General features: G+C 49.5%; 1 protein-coding gene across 3 annotated transcripts in view; it reads left to right on the forward strand.

Annotated features, from left to right (window-relative positions):
• Window positions 1-399: 399 nt before the first annotated feature.
• The window catches only part of LOC140392059 (regucalcin-like), a 28,912-nt gene continuing 12,054 nt past the window's right edge, over window positions 400-17,257 (forward strand). The window contains exons 1-5 of one of the 3 annotated variants that reach the window (XM_072477266.1): window positions 400-550; window positions 2,809-2,974; window positions 11,702-11,884; window positions 13,739-13,954; window positions 15,719-15,850. In XM_072477266.1, the coding sequence (XP_072333367.1) occupies window positions 2,812-2,974; window positions 11,702-11,884; window positions 13,739-13,954; window positions 15,719-15,850 (694 nt within the window). In that variant the 5' untranslated portion in view covers window positions 400-550; window positions 2,809-2,811. Of the gene's footprint in view, window positions 551-604; window positions 624-2,327; window positions 2,349-2,808; window positions 2,975-11,701; window positions 11,885-13,738; window positions 13,955-15,718; window positions 15,851-17,257 lie in introns of those variants that run through there. The other 2 variants (XM_072477268.1, XM_072477267.1) reach the window with 2 other exon arrangements.

Genomic DNA, 17,257 nt, shown 5'->3' on the forward strand with positions numbered 1-17,257 from the left:
CGATTTGGATTTTGTTTATTGTCACGTGTAAAGTATTTTTCTGCGAGCAGCTCAACCGATCATTAAGTGCATGAAAAGGAAATGAACATAACAGGGCAACACAAGGTACACAATGTAACTACATAAGCACCGGCATCTTTTGACTGAATCTTTTTGCGTCTGCTTTTGACTGAGTGGAGTAAAAATCCAATCCAATCAGGGCTTCCAAGTGCGGCTTCTTTGTTTTATAGATTAGGCAGAAGAAAAATGGGGAACTATGGAATTCCTCACCAAATACTGAACTGGAGATGAGTAACCACTTGGTGGAAATCTTACAATCATTAACGGGCTAGCGACCCCCTTTCTTCCACTTTTGCTTGGACGAGGTGGGCAGAATTCAGCCAACAGCGCAATTTGAAAGGTCTACCTCGCTTAACAGAGAGCGGAAGATCTGCCGACGACGACGCCCGCCAGTTTACTGTTTGAGTTAAATATTAATGAGCTGATTTCTTGAAAAAGGGCTGGACTATGCCAGCTTCACTACAAGCGCTGGATCCCGTCTGTTCACCAGGTATTTCCACCACTCCTGAGTCCAGAACCCTGTTTATTTTTTGAGACTGGGCTTTTGTGTGATTTCTGCCAAGGTAAAGTGGGGCGGATTCTCCCGATCTCCCGGTAAAAGTTCCGTGGAATCTTGCCCAGAGAAGCGAGGTAGTAAGCGGCGTTTGAGAGTTTGTGTCAATTTCCCTCGGGGAAGTATCCTCGGGGAAATCCCAAGTGATCATCAATTAGCACAGGGATGAGTATCGAGATCGTCTATTTTTTGTTTTGCGGTCGATGGTCAGTAGATTTTATAACATCGCGTGTATAACAAGATACTCCTGGTAACTCATCGTTCTACCTTCGCAGTCTGAGATATATTGTGCGTTCCAATATCTCCCTTCCCACCCTGAAGGCAGTCATTCTGGCTGAAGGAGGATTCCTGTTGGGGTAATTGAATGCTGGATCATTTACGTTGGGGGAATTTATCCTGGGGCATTTGCTGCTGGGGTAATTGATGTTGGGGTAACTATTGGTGGAGTTTATGTGCTGAATTAATTCATCTTGGGGTACATTTACAAGATTTACAAGCCCCCCCCCCCCCCCATGTCAAATGTTCAAATATACATTTTAGCGGTGATTGCTGAGACTATCAGCCGAACTCTACCCTCGTCTTTCAAATGACATAAATTGCTATTTATGTGAAATTTCAGTCAATAAGGTTGGACAGGTTAGGCTTGTATCTCACTGGAGTGTGGAAGTGTGGTGGAGGCAGATTTAATCGAGGCATTTAAGAGGGCTGCTGCCAAATGGCCTCCTTCTGCACCTTCACAATTCTGTGTTTCGAAGAATAAGAGGCTGGTTGATTGTAAAGATTATAAGGGGTTGTGGTCATGTGCCCCTTTAAGGGAACGAGTCCCCGGATGGTCATGTGACCCATTCAGCCAGAGCGGTGAACCCTGAGGGCAGAACTAGGGTTTCCCAATTATTTTGGAGTGTTGGAGCGTGGTAGCTTTTATCTCACTCTTTGTATATGGTTTATTACTTTAATAAATCGTTAATTTGTTAATCCATCTGGTGATTGGTCATCTGTCAGCACATTACATTGGCGACGAGGATCAACCGGAGTGCCTTCCTGTTGCTACAGAAATCGGGAGAGCAGACCTCACCAGAAAACCCCTCCATCGAAGCAAACTCGTTTCACAGCCCATGAGTGACAGTGCCCCTTTTTGGTAAACTGGAACCATTCGACCCCCACACTGAGCAATGGGTGCTTTACGTAAAGCGTCTCCATTACTTTTTCAACACAAGTAAAATCAATGGAGAGGAAAAGCAGCAGATAATTTTACTCGCAGCCTGCAGGGCTCCCGCACTTACAACCTAACTAGGAATCTGACATTTCCAGATGCCCCCGACTCCAAAACATTCAAGGGTTAGTGGGCGGCACGGTAGCACAGTGGTTAGCTCAGTTGCATCAGAACGCATGGGTCCCGGATTCGATTCCCGCTTGGGTCACTGTCTGGAATCTGCAATTTCTCTCCGTGTCTGTGTGGGTTTCCTCCGGGCGCTCCAGTTTCCTCCCACAAGTCCCGAAAGACATGCTTGTTAGGTGAATTGGACATTCTGAATTCTCCCTCTGTGTACCCAAACAGGCGCCGGAGTGTGACGACTAGGGGATTTTCACAGTAACTTCATTACAGTAAGTCTACTTGTGACATTAATAAAGATTATTATTAGTTAGTTAAGGGTCATTACCACCCACACAGATGACCTCCTGTTGTATATTTTGGACCCGATTGGGAGCTTCGATAGGATCATGGGGATTCTGGGTGAGTTTGGCCGCTTTTCGGGTTACAGCTGAATATGGGGAAAAGCGAGGTGTTCCAAATTAATACATGGGGACAGGCAAGGAGGCTGGGGGAATTGCCATTGCAGATGGTGGGGCCAAGCTTTCACTATCTTGGAATACAGGTGGCAGGGAGTTGGGCCAAGGTGCACAAGCTGAACTTGGCCCAGCTGGTGAAGGGAATGCTAACAGGCCATCCCTGGAAGGGATCAGCAAAATGGAATCTGTACTGAATGCCTGGAGATGAATATTCCTCCATTTCTCATCTGATTATCAAGAGAGCCATAGAGTCATAGAATTTACAGTGTAGAAGGAGGCCATTCAACCCATCAAGTCTACACTGGCCCTTGGAAAGAGCACCCCACTTAAGCCCAGCCCATTCTCGTAACCCCACCTAACCATTTTGGAGAGAATCAACTTAGACTTTTAAATCTTCTTCACAGGAAATGGCTTGCATTAAGATCGAGTGTGTTGTGAGGGACAAGTACAGAATTGGAGAGAGCCCAGTTTGGGAGGAAAAGCATGGTTCTCTTCTCTATGTGGACATCACTGGCGAGAAGGTGTGCAGATGGAATACAGTCACCAATCAAGTGAAGGAAGTGCATGTTGGTAAGTGAAAGATCTGTCTTCAATAGGACCGTTCCACCTCCAGCTTTATATGACAAGTGTTTCTTCCCTGTATTAAAATGGGTGAATATCTTCACTTTTAGAAGACCATTATCTGTTACTCCCACTATTAACACAACATGTATCTCTCTAAAATCACCAGAGGGGTGCACAATGTCCAAATTGAGACTAGTTTTGTGCCATTGAATTTGTCTGCCTCCCCCCCCCCCCCCAACCTCACCCTGATTCTTAAAGTTTGTCGCACACTTGTCTACTGAAGTAAAGCCTTGAATTTATCTATTAACTTATCACTTGTCTTAAAAATGACTCTGAGTACTTCACATGAATGGCTTTGAAGTGTGGTCACTATTGTTATGTAGGGAAATGCTGCAGTCAATCTGTGCACAGAGCAAAGTCAGACAAAGTGTTACAAGCAGCCCAGGTGAGGTTCCCCCAAAGTTGTTGATTTGTCACCATCTGACTGAAATAGCCCCATATCGTACAAACCCTGGTGAGGTGGGATGATGGGCTCTGTGTCAATTTATTTTTTGAAAAATATTTTTATTCAAATTTTAACATTTTAATAATTAAACATATAAAACGCATAATATTTTTAAAAAATAAAGCCAACCCCAAACAAAAACAAAACCACTGCCCCCCCCCCAAACCATCCCCCTCCCCTCTCGCAGTTGGTGGCAACCAGCTCTCCCAAAATGCAAAACCCATTTCTTGTGGAACCCCTCACTCGTCCCCTTCAGAACAAATTTCACCTTCTCCAAATAAAGGATTCCATTCAATCCCCCAGCCATACTGAGGCACAAGGAGGAAGAGTTGACCTCCACCCAACAGGACCCACCTGTGGGCAATCAGCGAGGCGAAGGCTAAAACATCTGCTCCCTCTCCCACCTGCAATTCCAGCAAGTCTGACACCCAGGGGACCAGGCTATAAGTCCACATGCAAGATTGCCGACATGGTGCTGAAGAACGAGTCCCACAGCTTCTTCAACTTCGGGCAGGACCAAAACATGTGTACGTGATTGTGTGGGCTCCTCCCACACTGCTCACAAATATCCTCCACCCCCTCACAAATATCCTCCACCCCCTCAAACAGGCAGCTCATCCTTGACTTCGTCAGGTGCGCTTTATGTACCACCTTTTGCTATATCAGCCCCAGCCTTGCACACGATGTTGAGGCATTCACCCTCTGCAACACCTCACACCACAGTCCCTCCTCCAGCACAATCCCCAGCTCCTCTTCCCACTATCCCCAGCTCCTCTTCCCACTAAGCCTCCCTCCGAGATGCCCTATCCTCCTACAAAATTCTCCCATAAATTTCAGAGCCGACCCCACACTCCAACCCCATCACCGACAACACCCCCTCCGCCAACGAGGAGGCGGTAACACCAGAAAGGTCGGACAGACTTTTTCACAACATCCCACACCTGAAACCCTTCCCTCACAACACTCCAAACCTCACCCTCAACTCCTCCAAACTCGCAAACCGCCCTTCTAGGAGTCTTAGCAGAGAAACAGATTTCCCTCTTTTGGTGGCTTAGCCTGATATAAGCTTGTAAGATAGTCCCTTTGGATCCTGAATACCTGAACGGCTCAAAAGCCCACCCAGACCACCCGTCTGGAAACCTTCATACCCCAGCTGTATCATCAAGAGGATGGGTGTGGCCAGGTTCTGTCAGTGGCCCACCAGGTGTTGACAGAAGCGTAGACCCACTGCAGAGGAAGCAGGGGATTAGCAGAGCTCACCTCAAACAAAGGACACCTGCACCACAGCTTTTGTAACCCCCCCAGGCCTCACCAATGACCCCCCCCCCCCTCCCCAGGATCCCGAGCTGACTCCTTCTGGTGAGGCTGGCAGCACTGACTGCCTCTGCCACCACCTCCCAGGCGCTGTTCATGAGGGCAGGCTTGAGCCTGTGTCCCACCCTGGGGAAGAGGGTGTCCTTCCTCCTCTCATTGATATCGAGCAGTGGGTCCACTTCAAACCCCTGAAATTGGCCGTCTGGTCCTCCCTGAGAATCTTTGTGGCTGCAATGAGTGTGTGCTGAGTGGACCTCTTAACAACATCTCCAGTTGCCAGGCTCTTTAGCACTAATTCTGGCCCCAGCGGTAACACTGCCCACTCGGCCGGGAATTGCTTCCAATTCTCGCCGGCAGAGTGCTGTCCTATTTGCATGCCCAGGATTGCGGAATGAATAGCGCTCCCAATGAAAATGCGAATTACACACTATTAAGTCCCGGCGGGAATACTTCGCCTCCCAAACGGAGAATCCCGGCCTAAGTTTATTAACTACTAAAAAGGTAAGGAGAAAGGGTAAAACACATGCACCTACATTCATACCGATTAAAAGTAAGAATTGAGTCCAATAGTATGTAAACATAAATAAAACATTTTACAGAACAGTCCTTGAGTTGCGAGGAGTAGATGATGACATGTTATAACCAAGACAAGTTGATTCCAGTTGCTGATTCTTCGGATCGGGTATTCTGTAGTTTGGTAGAGACATTTCAGTTCTTTTTCGAGCTGCAGTTCTTGCTGGCTGATCAACTTTCACATTCAGAGAGTTTTAGATGTTCCTGCAAAAACTGGCTATTTTTGTAGGGGCCCTGCCATGGTTACTGTATGCTCTTCACTGTAGCAAATTTCCATCTGCTTTTCTCACAGTACAGACACACACACGCATGCACATATGCCCTGGGCAGCTCTCTCAGCTAGTTTTTAACCCCTGGCTTTGTGTATTCAAACTGGAGCCCATTAGTCGGTCTAGGCAATTATGCCAAGAGATGGCATAATTGCAATTATGGAAGAGACAGCCATTATATTCCTATGTCTTTATCAGAGATGGTAATCAGTCTTTGGAGTCATTTAGAATGACCTTGTCTGAAAGCACAGGGAAGTGTTCCACTGTTCCTGAGTTAAACCCCCCTGCATCCATTCCTATCACGGGGTAGCTGCACATTTTCAGCCATCTTCTGGGTCAGTGTCCATTTTAAAATCTATAACCCCAGTCTTTTTTTGAAGTCCAATAGTTCTGTTTATAATTCCCTGGTTTTATCTCCATAATTATAATACTTTCCTTCCTTGTGGAATGATATGAGATTCATTCTAATTTCATTACAAAAAGGGAGAAAAATACTTACAAAACAGCAGATGTAGGTATAGACCCAGATGACCAGAGGCTGCTTTCCCCTTTGAGGGGGAGAGCTGACTGGTGGTGATTTAACCTGAGGATCGCCACACCTCAGGCAAGGGGCAAGGTCATGAATAACCTCAGCCAGCACAGGAATTGATCCCATGCTGTTGGCTTGCTGTGCATCACAAACCAACCAGCCAGCCAACTGAGCTATCTCTCACATACACATTCACTCTCTTAGCAATGGTCAATTTGATCTCTTCTCTGTCCTAACTGAGCTGCTTTAAGTTCTGGACACAATCCGCAATCACGTTCGATTTCCCAGGAACATGGGTGGTTTTTAAGTGGCATGGTTGGAAGAACAAACAAATGCCTAGCTTTCGGAGTTTTAAACTTTTCCACAAAAGTTCATGGGTTGTGGTCGGTACAGACTGTAGCCTCGCTGTACCCATTTTGGACATGTGTCCCAAAGTATTTGAGAGCGAGCAACTGCCCGAGAGTCTCCTTCTCAGTTGTGGAATACTGTTACTGATGCTTTTTAGAGCAGTACTTAATTTGTGTCTTGTGGTAGTCACCACTGTTGTATATAGTGCACGTATGAGATGTATTACTGTAAGGCTTCTGTACTACAGGTACAGGGTTGGATCCCTGCCTGCTGGCTCCGCCCAGTAGGCAGAGTATAAATGCGTGTGTTCACCCAGCTGCAGCCATTTCGGCAGCAGTTGTAGGAGGCCACACATCTCTACGTAATAAAGCCTCGATTACTCTCTACTCTCATCTCGTCGTAATTGATAGTGCATCAATTTATTACGCAGAGATTTTACAGTGATGGACCTTCGCATCAAGCCAGGTTGCCTGTAGCTGCACCCTCAAGCAGACAACACCACGTCGGCCTTCGACCACTGGCTAGCTTGCTTTGAAGCCTACATCGGACCAGCCACAGGAGAACCCCCATAAGCACAGAAATTCCAGATCCTGTACACACGATTGAGCTCTGATATTTTTCCCCTTATCTGGGATGCGCCCAACTACACCGAGGCCATGGCGCTTCTGAAAGAGATCTACACCCGGCCGATCAACAAACTCTACGCCAGGCACCTCCTGTCCACGCGGCACCAACTCCCCGGTGAGTCATTGGAAGATTTCTGGCATACCCTGCACGCCCTGGCGAGGAACTGCGATTGCCAGGCAGTTTTGGCCGTTCAGCATTCCGAACTCTTAATCAGGAACGCTTTCGTTACGGGCATAGGGTCGGCGTACATCCGCCAGCGCCTCTTAGAAGGGGGTACGCTCGACCTCACGGCGAGCAAGAAACTCGCGACCTCGCTAACGGTCGCCTCCCGTAATGTACAAGCATATGCCCCCGACCGCACGGCGACCCCCTCCTGGACATCGTGGACCCCACCAGCAACCGCCCCCAGCCAGCCCCAAGCCTGCGCCGAGCGGCAGCCAGCCAACCCCGGGGGCCGAAGTGCTACTTCTGTGGGCAGCCAAAATACCCCCGCCAGCGCTGCCCGGCGTGGAGCGCACTCGGCAAGGCCTGCGGGAAGAAAGGACATTGCGCTGCGGTGTGCCAGGCCCGGTCGATCGCCGCTGTAACCAGTCCCCTTGTTCCTGCATCCCCCACGTGCGACCTGTGGGCGCCACCATTTTCGCCCCTGCAACCCACGTGCAGCCAGTGGGCGCCGCCATCTTCCCCCCCATCAGACCTCGTGCGGCCCTTGGGAGCCACCATCTTTAACGGCGCCTGCCACGATGGCGGCAAAATGGGTGCCGCCATCTTTAACGCCACCACCTTCAGCGCCATTTTGAATGGCACCTCAGGACCCCTGCTCGTCGGGCACCTCATCGGGCCACTCATCACCCGCAACCGCTGCCGACCAGCCCGGGACCCACCAACGCCAGCCGCAGCTCGCCTCCATCACGCTCGACCAGTCCCGGCCACACAACCTCGCAATCGCGACAACGACGATGAAAGTCGATGGCCACAAAGACACCTTGCCTTCTCGACTCCAGGAATACGGAGAGCTTCATCCACCCCGATACGGTAAGGCGCTGCTCCCTCGCAGTGCACCCCATTACCCAACGAATCTCCCTGGCCTCCGGATCCCACTCCGTGGAGATCTGGGGGTACTGCACCGCCTGCCTCACCGTCCAGGGCATCGAGTTCAGCAACTTCCGGCTCTACATCTTCCCCAACCTCTGCGCTGCTCTACTACGCGGCCTGGACTTCCAGTGCAACCTCTAAAGTCTGACCCTGAAATTCGGCGGGCCCCTACCACCCCTTACTGTATGCGGCCTCACGACCCTTAAGGTCGACCCGCCTTCTCTGTTTGCGAACCTCACCCCGAATTGCAAACTCGTCGCCACCAGGAGCAGACGGTACAGTGCCCAGGACAGGACCTTCATCAGGTCGGAGGTCCAGTGGCTACTGCGGGAAGGCATCATCGAGGCCAGCAACAGCCCCTGGAGAGCCCAAGTGGTAGTTGTAAAGACTGGGGAGGAAAACAGGATGGTCATTGACTGCAGTCAAACCATCTATCGGTACATGCAGCTCGACGCGTACCCCCTCCCACGCATATCTGACATGGTCAATCAGATTGCACAGTACCGGGTCTTCTCTACAGTGGACCTAAAATCTGCGTACTACCAGCTCCCCATCCGTAAGGCGGACTGCCAATATACGGCGTTCAAAGCTGACGGCCGCCTTTACCACTTCCTTAGGGTTCCCTTCGGCGTCACTAATGGGGTCTCGGTCTCCCAACGGGAGATGGACCGAATGGTTGACCGGTACGGACTGCGGGCCACCTTCCCGTACCTGGATAACGTCACCATCTGCGGCCACGACCAGCAGGACCATGACGCTAACCTTTTCAAATTTCTCCACCCTGCCAAACTCCTGAACCTAACGTATAATAAGGAGAAGTGCGTGTTCAGCACCAACTGCTTAGCCATCCTTGGCTATGTGGTGCAAAATGGAGTCCTAGGGCCCGACCCCGATCGCATGCGCCCCCTCATGGTACCCCCCTCCCCCACTGCCCCAAGGCCCTCAAACAATGCCTGGGGTTCTTCTCATACTATGCCCAGTGGATCCCTAACTGTGCGGACAAGGCCCGCCCACTCATTCACTCCACAGATTTCCCCCTGACGGCCGAAGCTCACCAGGCCTTCAACCGTATCAAGGTCGACATCATCAAGGCCGCGATGCACGCGGTCGACGATACCCTCCCCTTTCAAGTTGAGAGCAACGAATCAGACGTCGCTCTATCCGCCACTCAAACAGGCAGGCAGACCCGTGGCATTCTTTTCCCGCACCCTCCATGCCTCCGAAATTCGGCACTCCTCCGTCGAAAAGGAGACCCAAGCCATCGTTGAAGCTGTGCGGCATTGGAGCCATTACCTGGCCGGCAGGAGATTCACTCTCCTCACTGACCAACGGTCGGTTGCCTTCATCTTCAATAACACACAATGGGGCAAGATCAAAAATGATAAAATCTTGAGTGGAGGATCGAGCTCTCCACCTACAATTACGAGATTTTGTCTTGCCCCGGTCAGCTCAACGAGCCCCCCGATGCCCTATCCCGAGGTACATGTGCCAGCGCACAAGTGGACTGACTCCGGGCCCTACACGATGGTCTCTGTCACCCAGGGGTCACCCGGTTCTTTCACTTCATCTAGGCCCACAACCTCCCCTACTCCATTGCGGAAGTCAAGGCGGTCACCAAGGACTGCCAGGTCTGCACTTCTACCGGCCAGACCGAGCGCACCTGGTGAAGGCCTCCCGTCCCTTTGAACGCCTCAGCATGGACTTCAAAGGGCCCCTCCCCTCGTCCGACCGAAACACGTACTTCCTGAACGTGGTCGGCGAATACTCCAGATTCCCCTTCGCCATTCTATGCCCCGATATGACATCTACCACAGTCAACAAGGCCCTCAATACCATCTTCACTCTGTTCGGCTTCCCCGCTTACGTCCACAGTGACCGGGGATCCTCCTTTATGAGTGAGGAGCTGCGTCAATTCCTGCTCAGCAAGGGCCTTGCCTCAAGCGGACGACCAGCTACAACCCCCGGGGAAACGGGCAGGTGGAGAGGAAGAACTGGATGGTCTGGAAGGCCGTCCTGCTGGCCCTACGGTCTAAAAACCTCTCGGTCTCCCGCTGGCAGGAGGTCCTCCCCGACGCCCTCCACTCCATCCGGTCGCTACTTTGCACTGCGACTAATGCAACCCCCCATGAACGTCTCCTTGCCTTCCCCAGGAAGTCCACCTCCGGGGTTTCGCTCCCAACGTGGCTGGCAGCTCCAGGACCCGTTCTCCTCCGCAGACACGTGCGGCTCCACAAGGTGGACCCGTTGGTCGAGAGGGTGCAGCTACTCCATGCAAACCCACAGTATGCCTATGGCCGCCAGGACACAGTCTCCCTCAGGGACATGGCATCAGCTGAGTTCACCCCCCCCCCCCCCCAACTGCCCCGGCGCCACCCATCCTCCCCCCCCCCCCCCCCCCCCCCCGCCCCCCCCCCCAGTGCACCTCATCACAGCCCCCGCTCCAGGACGATCCGTCCTCCCATTGGTTCCACCCGGGGATGAGGATGAGGACTACACGCTCCCGGAGTCACTGGCGACCAAGCCGGCGCCTGCATCGCCACCGGGACTGCGGCGCTCACAACGGAGGATCAAGGCACCCGACCGGCTGAATTTGTGAACTTTTCCAGAACTGTACACTTTAAAAATAAAATTAAAAATGCTCAATTACATGTAAATAGTTTTCCACCACCCCCGCCGGACTCTCTTTTTGACAGGGGTTGAATGTGGTAGTCACCACTGTTGTATATAGTGCACGTATGAGATGTAATACGGTAAGGCTCCTGTACTACAGGTACGGGGGTAGATCCCTGCCTGCTGGCTCCGCCCAGTAGGCGGAGTATAAATGTGTGTGCTCACTGAGCTGCAGCCATTTCGGCAGCAGCTGTAGGAAGGCCACACATCTCTGCGTAATAAAGCCTTGATTACTCTCTACTCTCGTCTCGTCATAATTGACAGTGCATCATGTCTCTATTCCGGATTCATCCTGCTGTTTGTCACTCGCATCAATGCCTGCTTTAAATGCCTGGTTAAAATCCCGGGCTGCAAGCACGGGTGGTGGGAACCTTTAGCTTTTCGAAAGGTGTTTGGCATTTCTCAGTCCAGACTACCGTTGCTATTTTTTCTGCAGTGGGTCAGTCAGTGGGTGGCTATTGTGCTAAAGCTCAGGGCAAACTTGCAGTAGATCTCACCCCCCCCAAGAACCTCATGGTTTCCGGTTTTGTGATGGGAATGGGGAACTGGGCTGGGGCCTGTACCTTGGTGGCCCTGGGCAGTATCTGTCCTCGACTCAATACGTCTGCTGGATAGGTGACTTTAGCTTTAGCGAAATTGATCACCAGGGCAGTAGACTGTACTCTCTGGAAGAGGGCTTCCAGTTGCTCCACTTGGGTTTTGGAGGGTCGTGTGCAGACTTGATGGACCGAATGGCCTCCTTCTGCACTATGATTCCAAGAATGTTTTACGTTACTGAGTTGTGTGTGCCTGTCATTCCGCAGGTGATCCTGTTGGATCAGTGGTCCCTCGAAGATCCGGGGGGTACGTTCTGGCAGTTGGAAAGAGGTTTGCCTTCCTGGACTGGGAACAGGAGACAGTTACTGAAATAGCTTCGGTCGACCAGGATAAAGCAAACAACAGGTTTAACGATGGCAAAGTGGATCCTGCTGGCCGTTTCTTTTCAGGTTTGTCACAATCCATTGCTTTTATATTTCCCACCTCTGTCCACATGTCGCTTAGTTGAAATTGAATTTCAGCATTTTACCCCGTGTTGATCTCGTCTACCTTAATCTACCTTAGGCGAGGTACTTTAGATTTAAAGGTTTGGGGGTGAAGGGGGCAGATGGAGGCTTTTTTTTTTTTTGAAGAATGATCCAGAGGGGCTGAATGGCCTTCCTCATCAAAACTCCTCTTTTGCAGTCATTATAGTTGACCCAAAGAACAATACAAGCATTGAGGATTGAGGGATTGGGATAATTATAATCGCAGCAAGGGATACATTGTAAGAATTTTAAAAATAAATCATTCTTCAGACATGGCAGTAATGCTGACATTTATTGCTCAGTGCTAGTTGTGTTTGGGAACTCTTGAATGGTTATAACCTGTGTGGTGAAGGTGCTCTCGTGCTGCTGTTATGTATGGAGTTCCAGGCCTGAAATTGAAAATCGCTTATTGTCGCAAGTAGGCTTCAAATGAAGTTACTGCGAAAAGCCCCTAGTCGCCACAATCCGGCGCCTGTTCGGGGAGGCTGGTACGGGAACTGAACCGTGCTGCTGGCCTGCCTTGGTCTGCTTTAAAAGCCAGCTCTTTAGCCCTGTGCTAAACCAGCCCCTAGGCTTTTGACTCAGTGTTAAAACAACAATATATTTCCAAGTCGGAATAATATGTGACTTTGGGAGACACGGTGACGCAGTGGTTAGCACTGATGCCTCAAGGCGCTGAAGACCTGGGTTCGATCCTGGCCCCGGGTCACTCTCCATGTGGAGTTTGCACATTCACCCTGTGTTTGTGTGGGTCTCACCCCCACAATCCAAAAGATGTGCAGGCTAGATGGCTTGGCCATGCTAAATTGCCCCTTAATTGGAAAAAAAAGAATTGGGTATTCTAAATGTATATTTTTTAAAAAAAGAATAATATGTGACTTGAGGGGAACTTGGGAGATGATGGTGTCCCCATGCATCGGCTGCCCTTGGTCTTCTTCATTGTAAAGTAACTGGTTCGGGCAATAATCTACTCAAAAGGTTGAGGAGATTTAACCATAGTATCTTTTACGTTGTAATCTTAGGGTTCATGTGAAGATGCTAAATTTTCTATCCAATGACTATCAATGTCTCACCCAATATCTAGATTATATAACAGACTTGAAATGAAGTTCAGAAATGTGTTCTTAAAACATATTTGTTTTATATCTCAAGTTTTGAATCATGTTTTGTGCTGGCAGAGGCATGGAATCATACAGTACAGAAGAGCCCTTCGGCCCATCAAGCCTGCACTGTCAAACAAAAGCTACTCATCCCACTTCCCAGCACTTGGCCCATAATCTTGGATGTTAAAGACATTTCAAGCGCTCACCCAAGTACTTTTCAAAGATTATGAGTTTCCTGCCTCAGCCACCCTCCCAAGCAGCGCATTCCAGATTCCCACCACCCTCTGGTGGGTTTTCCTCAAATCCCCTCTAAACCTCCTGCCTTTCATCTTAAAATGATACCCCCTTGTTATTGACTCTTCAACTAAGGGGAGCAGCTGCTTTCTAGCCACTCTGTCCACGTGTCCTTTCTTGCTACGTCATGACATTTAGACATGAGGATTAACGATTATAACCGAGTGAATAATAGTTATTATCTGATCCTTGGTTACATTATCTCTCATTTACACTCTGTGTGAATGTGACTTCCCTATGGGGAGCACGGGGTTGTGGATTCACGCCTGCCCTCTCAATAATGGGAATGCTGGCATGCGGATCAGAAAGAAGGCGGTTGCTTCATTTGGAAAACTGCAATGGTCAGTGTTCACAGGGCTAATGCTGACTTCTGTTACAGGGACCATGGCAATGGAGATTCGTCCAGCTGAGGTTGAAAGATATCAGGGATCATTGTATTCCCTGCAGACTGATCACTCTGTGGTTAAGCACTTTGACCAAGTGGACATTTCGAACGGCCTGGCTTGGTCACCGGATCACAAGGTCTTCTATTATATAGACAGCTTATCATTTGCGGTGGACGCATTTGACTATAACCTGCAGTCAGGAAAAATCTGTAAGTGAATTTCAAAATGCACACATTCACTTGTTGGATTGAGCCATTCTGTGTTGATGTGTATATTTTTTTTTAGAAAAGTATGTCCTTGTCTTCTCAGTTTCTCTGCAGAACATTATAGGTGGCTGGAAGTAAGAAAGAGTAAGGCTGTTCCTGACCCTCCCTGTGCGAACAGTACTGGGCTGGCACTTCCTGCAACGCCAATGGGGGAAATGCCTGATGGTCTCTTGGTGCCTCACTGGTGACACATCTCAGATCGGAAACTCAACACTATTTCTGTGCTGGAACTTGAGCCCTATCAGTCTTAGGCAGCACGTTAAGATTGCAAAACTCTGCTTATGTTACTTGCTTTAGTCCATGACTGATATTCAATCTTTGTTGAGGGCGATGGGGTCTTATGTGAGTGACAGGTGTCATAATATGCACTCATGCACATAATGAGGTAAAGACAGGCAGTGACAGACACACAGGTTAGCCATTCAATACACAGGACAGAACACAACCAATCACCAGACAGAACACTAGAGGGGGGCTTCCGACTATAAAACACACGAGGCATCAGCACTCCGCCTCTTTCCACTGGTGACAACTGTAGTGACAGTCAGGGTGTATATATCATTTTAGCACCTTCTACACATGGCTCAGAGATAGTCTGGTCTAGTTAGTTAGAGTTAGCACACTTAGAGTAGTAGAGTGTCAACCCACAGCAAGCTGTGTGCATTGTTACAGAAGTTCAATAAATCGCATTGAATAAACGTCTAAGTTTGGTGTCTGCTTTCCAGTACAACTGCATCCAGTTGCAGTCTGTGTTACCCCAGGGTGAATAACACAATAGGTAAACCTATTTTAAAGCCAAACTTTTGTGCAATTTTTTTTTTTACTTCGCTCACAGCAGCCCTGCCAAGCCATGTCAGCTTAGCTCAGCTAGCAGTTAACCGGTGGTGATTGTATCATCCAGGTTAGGATTCAGTGCAGTACTGAGGGAGTGCTGTCTGCCAGTGTGCTCTCCTTTCATCAAGTATTAAAGCAAAACGAAGCAGACCTCCTGAGCCTAAGTCCTGGAATCCAGGACCATGTAAGTGTGTGGGATCTCAGGGTGTGGAGGGGAGGTGAGGTCCGGGAGGGTGGGGGAGTGGATGCAGAGTTGGAAGTGTTGGTGGAGAGGCTAGGATAGGAAGACAGTACCAGCAGGTGCCAGACCTGTTTGTGGGAGGAGGAGCCTGCTGCTAAAAGAAGGCTGATGCTGGAGACGTTTACACCCCCCCCCCCCCCCCCGAACTCCTCCCACTAGCCCAAGAATTTTGAGGTTGGGTGGGAAATGGCCTTGTGGTCAAACTTGGCAACTTAAGGGCCTCCATAGGGGCAAGGGCTTGGGGGCCTGCCATAGTCCATCCAAGCGTGAAATTGTGGCGATGATGGAGTGGACGGAAGCCTGATGCGAAGGATAAGCAAAATCTTTATAGCCACACCACTGCCTACAGCTCCCCCCCTGGTGGAGGAAGTCAAATTCTGCCCTACCCAACTAAAATTCTTTTATTCACAATGTGCATTGGTTAATACATTTACGTCAAATTATTCTGTCTATTATTATAATCCCATTAACCCATGAGAAATTGACCTAAATAGTAAACTTAGGTCTTTCACCCCGTACTGGGAAGAACCTGGTCAGGGAAGCCTTATATCAGTTTCTATTTCTTTATTGGGAAAGGGTTTATTTATTTTCCAATTAATAAGGTCTTTAATTTATTTCAAATAACTGTGTAGCCAATCGAAGACTTGTGTACAAGCTTGAACAGGAGGAGGCTATTCCAGATGGACAGTGCATCGATGCAGAAGGGAAGCTTTGGGTTGCCTGCTATAATGGTGGAAGAGTCCTTCGTATTGATCCAGAAACCGGTAAAGCAATTCAATTTGTAACGAGTGGTGTCCGGTATCATGCTTCAGAAAACTACAACCATTTACTATTTTGACATCTCAATACTGGTGTCAGAATTAATTATACTTTCTCTTCCCCTTAATCTCTCACATAATATCCTCCTGCCAGCAAATTATCAATTGTTAGGCTATGATTAGTAATAAGGGTGATCTATTCGCAAGCAACATTAAACCACAAGTCAATGTTCAATATCTCTTTCCATTTCCTGGAAATTCCGGAGGAAACTCCTCCTGAAAACTTGACTGAGAACAGTAACTTACCAAGCGGACGATCATAGAACTATAGAACCATAGAATCCATGCAGTGCAGAAGGAGGCCATTTGGATCATCGTGTCTGCACCGACCCTCTGAAAGAGCACCCGACGTTGGCCCACTTCCCTCCCCTATCCCCGCAACCACACCTAACCTGCACATCCCTGGACACAAAGGGGCAATTTTAGCATAGCCAATCCATCTAACCTGCATATCCTTGGACTGTGGGAGGAAACCGGAGCATCCGGAGGAAACCCACGCAGACCAGGGGAGAACGTGCAAACTCCGCAAAGACGTTGACCCATGGCCGGAATTGAACCAGGTCCCTGGCGCTGTGAGGCAACAATGCTAACCACTGTGCCACCGAGCCGCCCATCATGGTTTGCTTTTTAGCAGTAATCACCAAGCCAGCCAACAGCTTCCACAATGGCTAAATTGAGCTTTCTGAGGCCTCCTCTGAATTCTGTCAGGGGACAGTTTTCAATGATGTGGTTGGGGCGCACCACAGCTGCAGTCCGAGTTCCCTGCAAGGCCCCACTTGTGCCAATTTGTCACTCAAAGGCCTTGGCTAGTGCAGAAATGGTTGAGGAGTGCCCAATGTTGGCGTGACAGGTTGCAGCCAGGTTGACGGGCTCTGGGATCTGTAATCAAGAAGTGATTTTTAATGGTGGCGTGGGTGGCACGGTGGCCCAGTGGTTAGCACTGCTGCCTCACGCCGCCGAGGACCCGGGTTCAATCCTGGCCCCCGGTCACTGTCCGTGTGGAGTTTGCACATTCTCCCTGTGTCTGCGTGGGTCTCACCCCAAAGATGTGCAGGGTAGGTGGATTGTCCATGCTAAATTGCCCCTTAATTGGGGAAAAAGAAAATTAATGGTGGCGTGTCTGTTACATTCCTGCTGCCACAGGGCCTCTGCAGTTATTCCTTAGCATGGTGGGCTTATCTGTACAGACTGGCATGAGGGGAAGTGAGCAGCAGGTGGATTGGTAAGGTCATGGGTACAAGACCACGATGTCAGACTCTGTAACACTTTTCCACATCCCTCCTAGCCAAGGCAAATCCATAATTACAACAACAATGGCCCTTTGTAGTTCATCAGAATTACTTCAAGCACCCA

This window comes from Scyliorhinus torazame, chromosome 15 (genome assembly GCF_047496885.1).
Source record: "Scyliorhinus torazame isolate Kashiwa2021f chromosome 15, sScyTor2.1, whole genome shotgun sequence".
Lineage (NCBI taxonomy): Eukaryota > Metazoa > Chordata > Chondrichthyes > Carcharhiniformes > Scyliorhinidae > Scyliorhinus > Scyliorhinus torazame.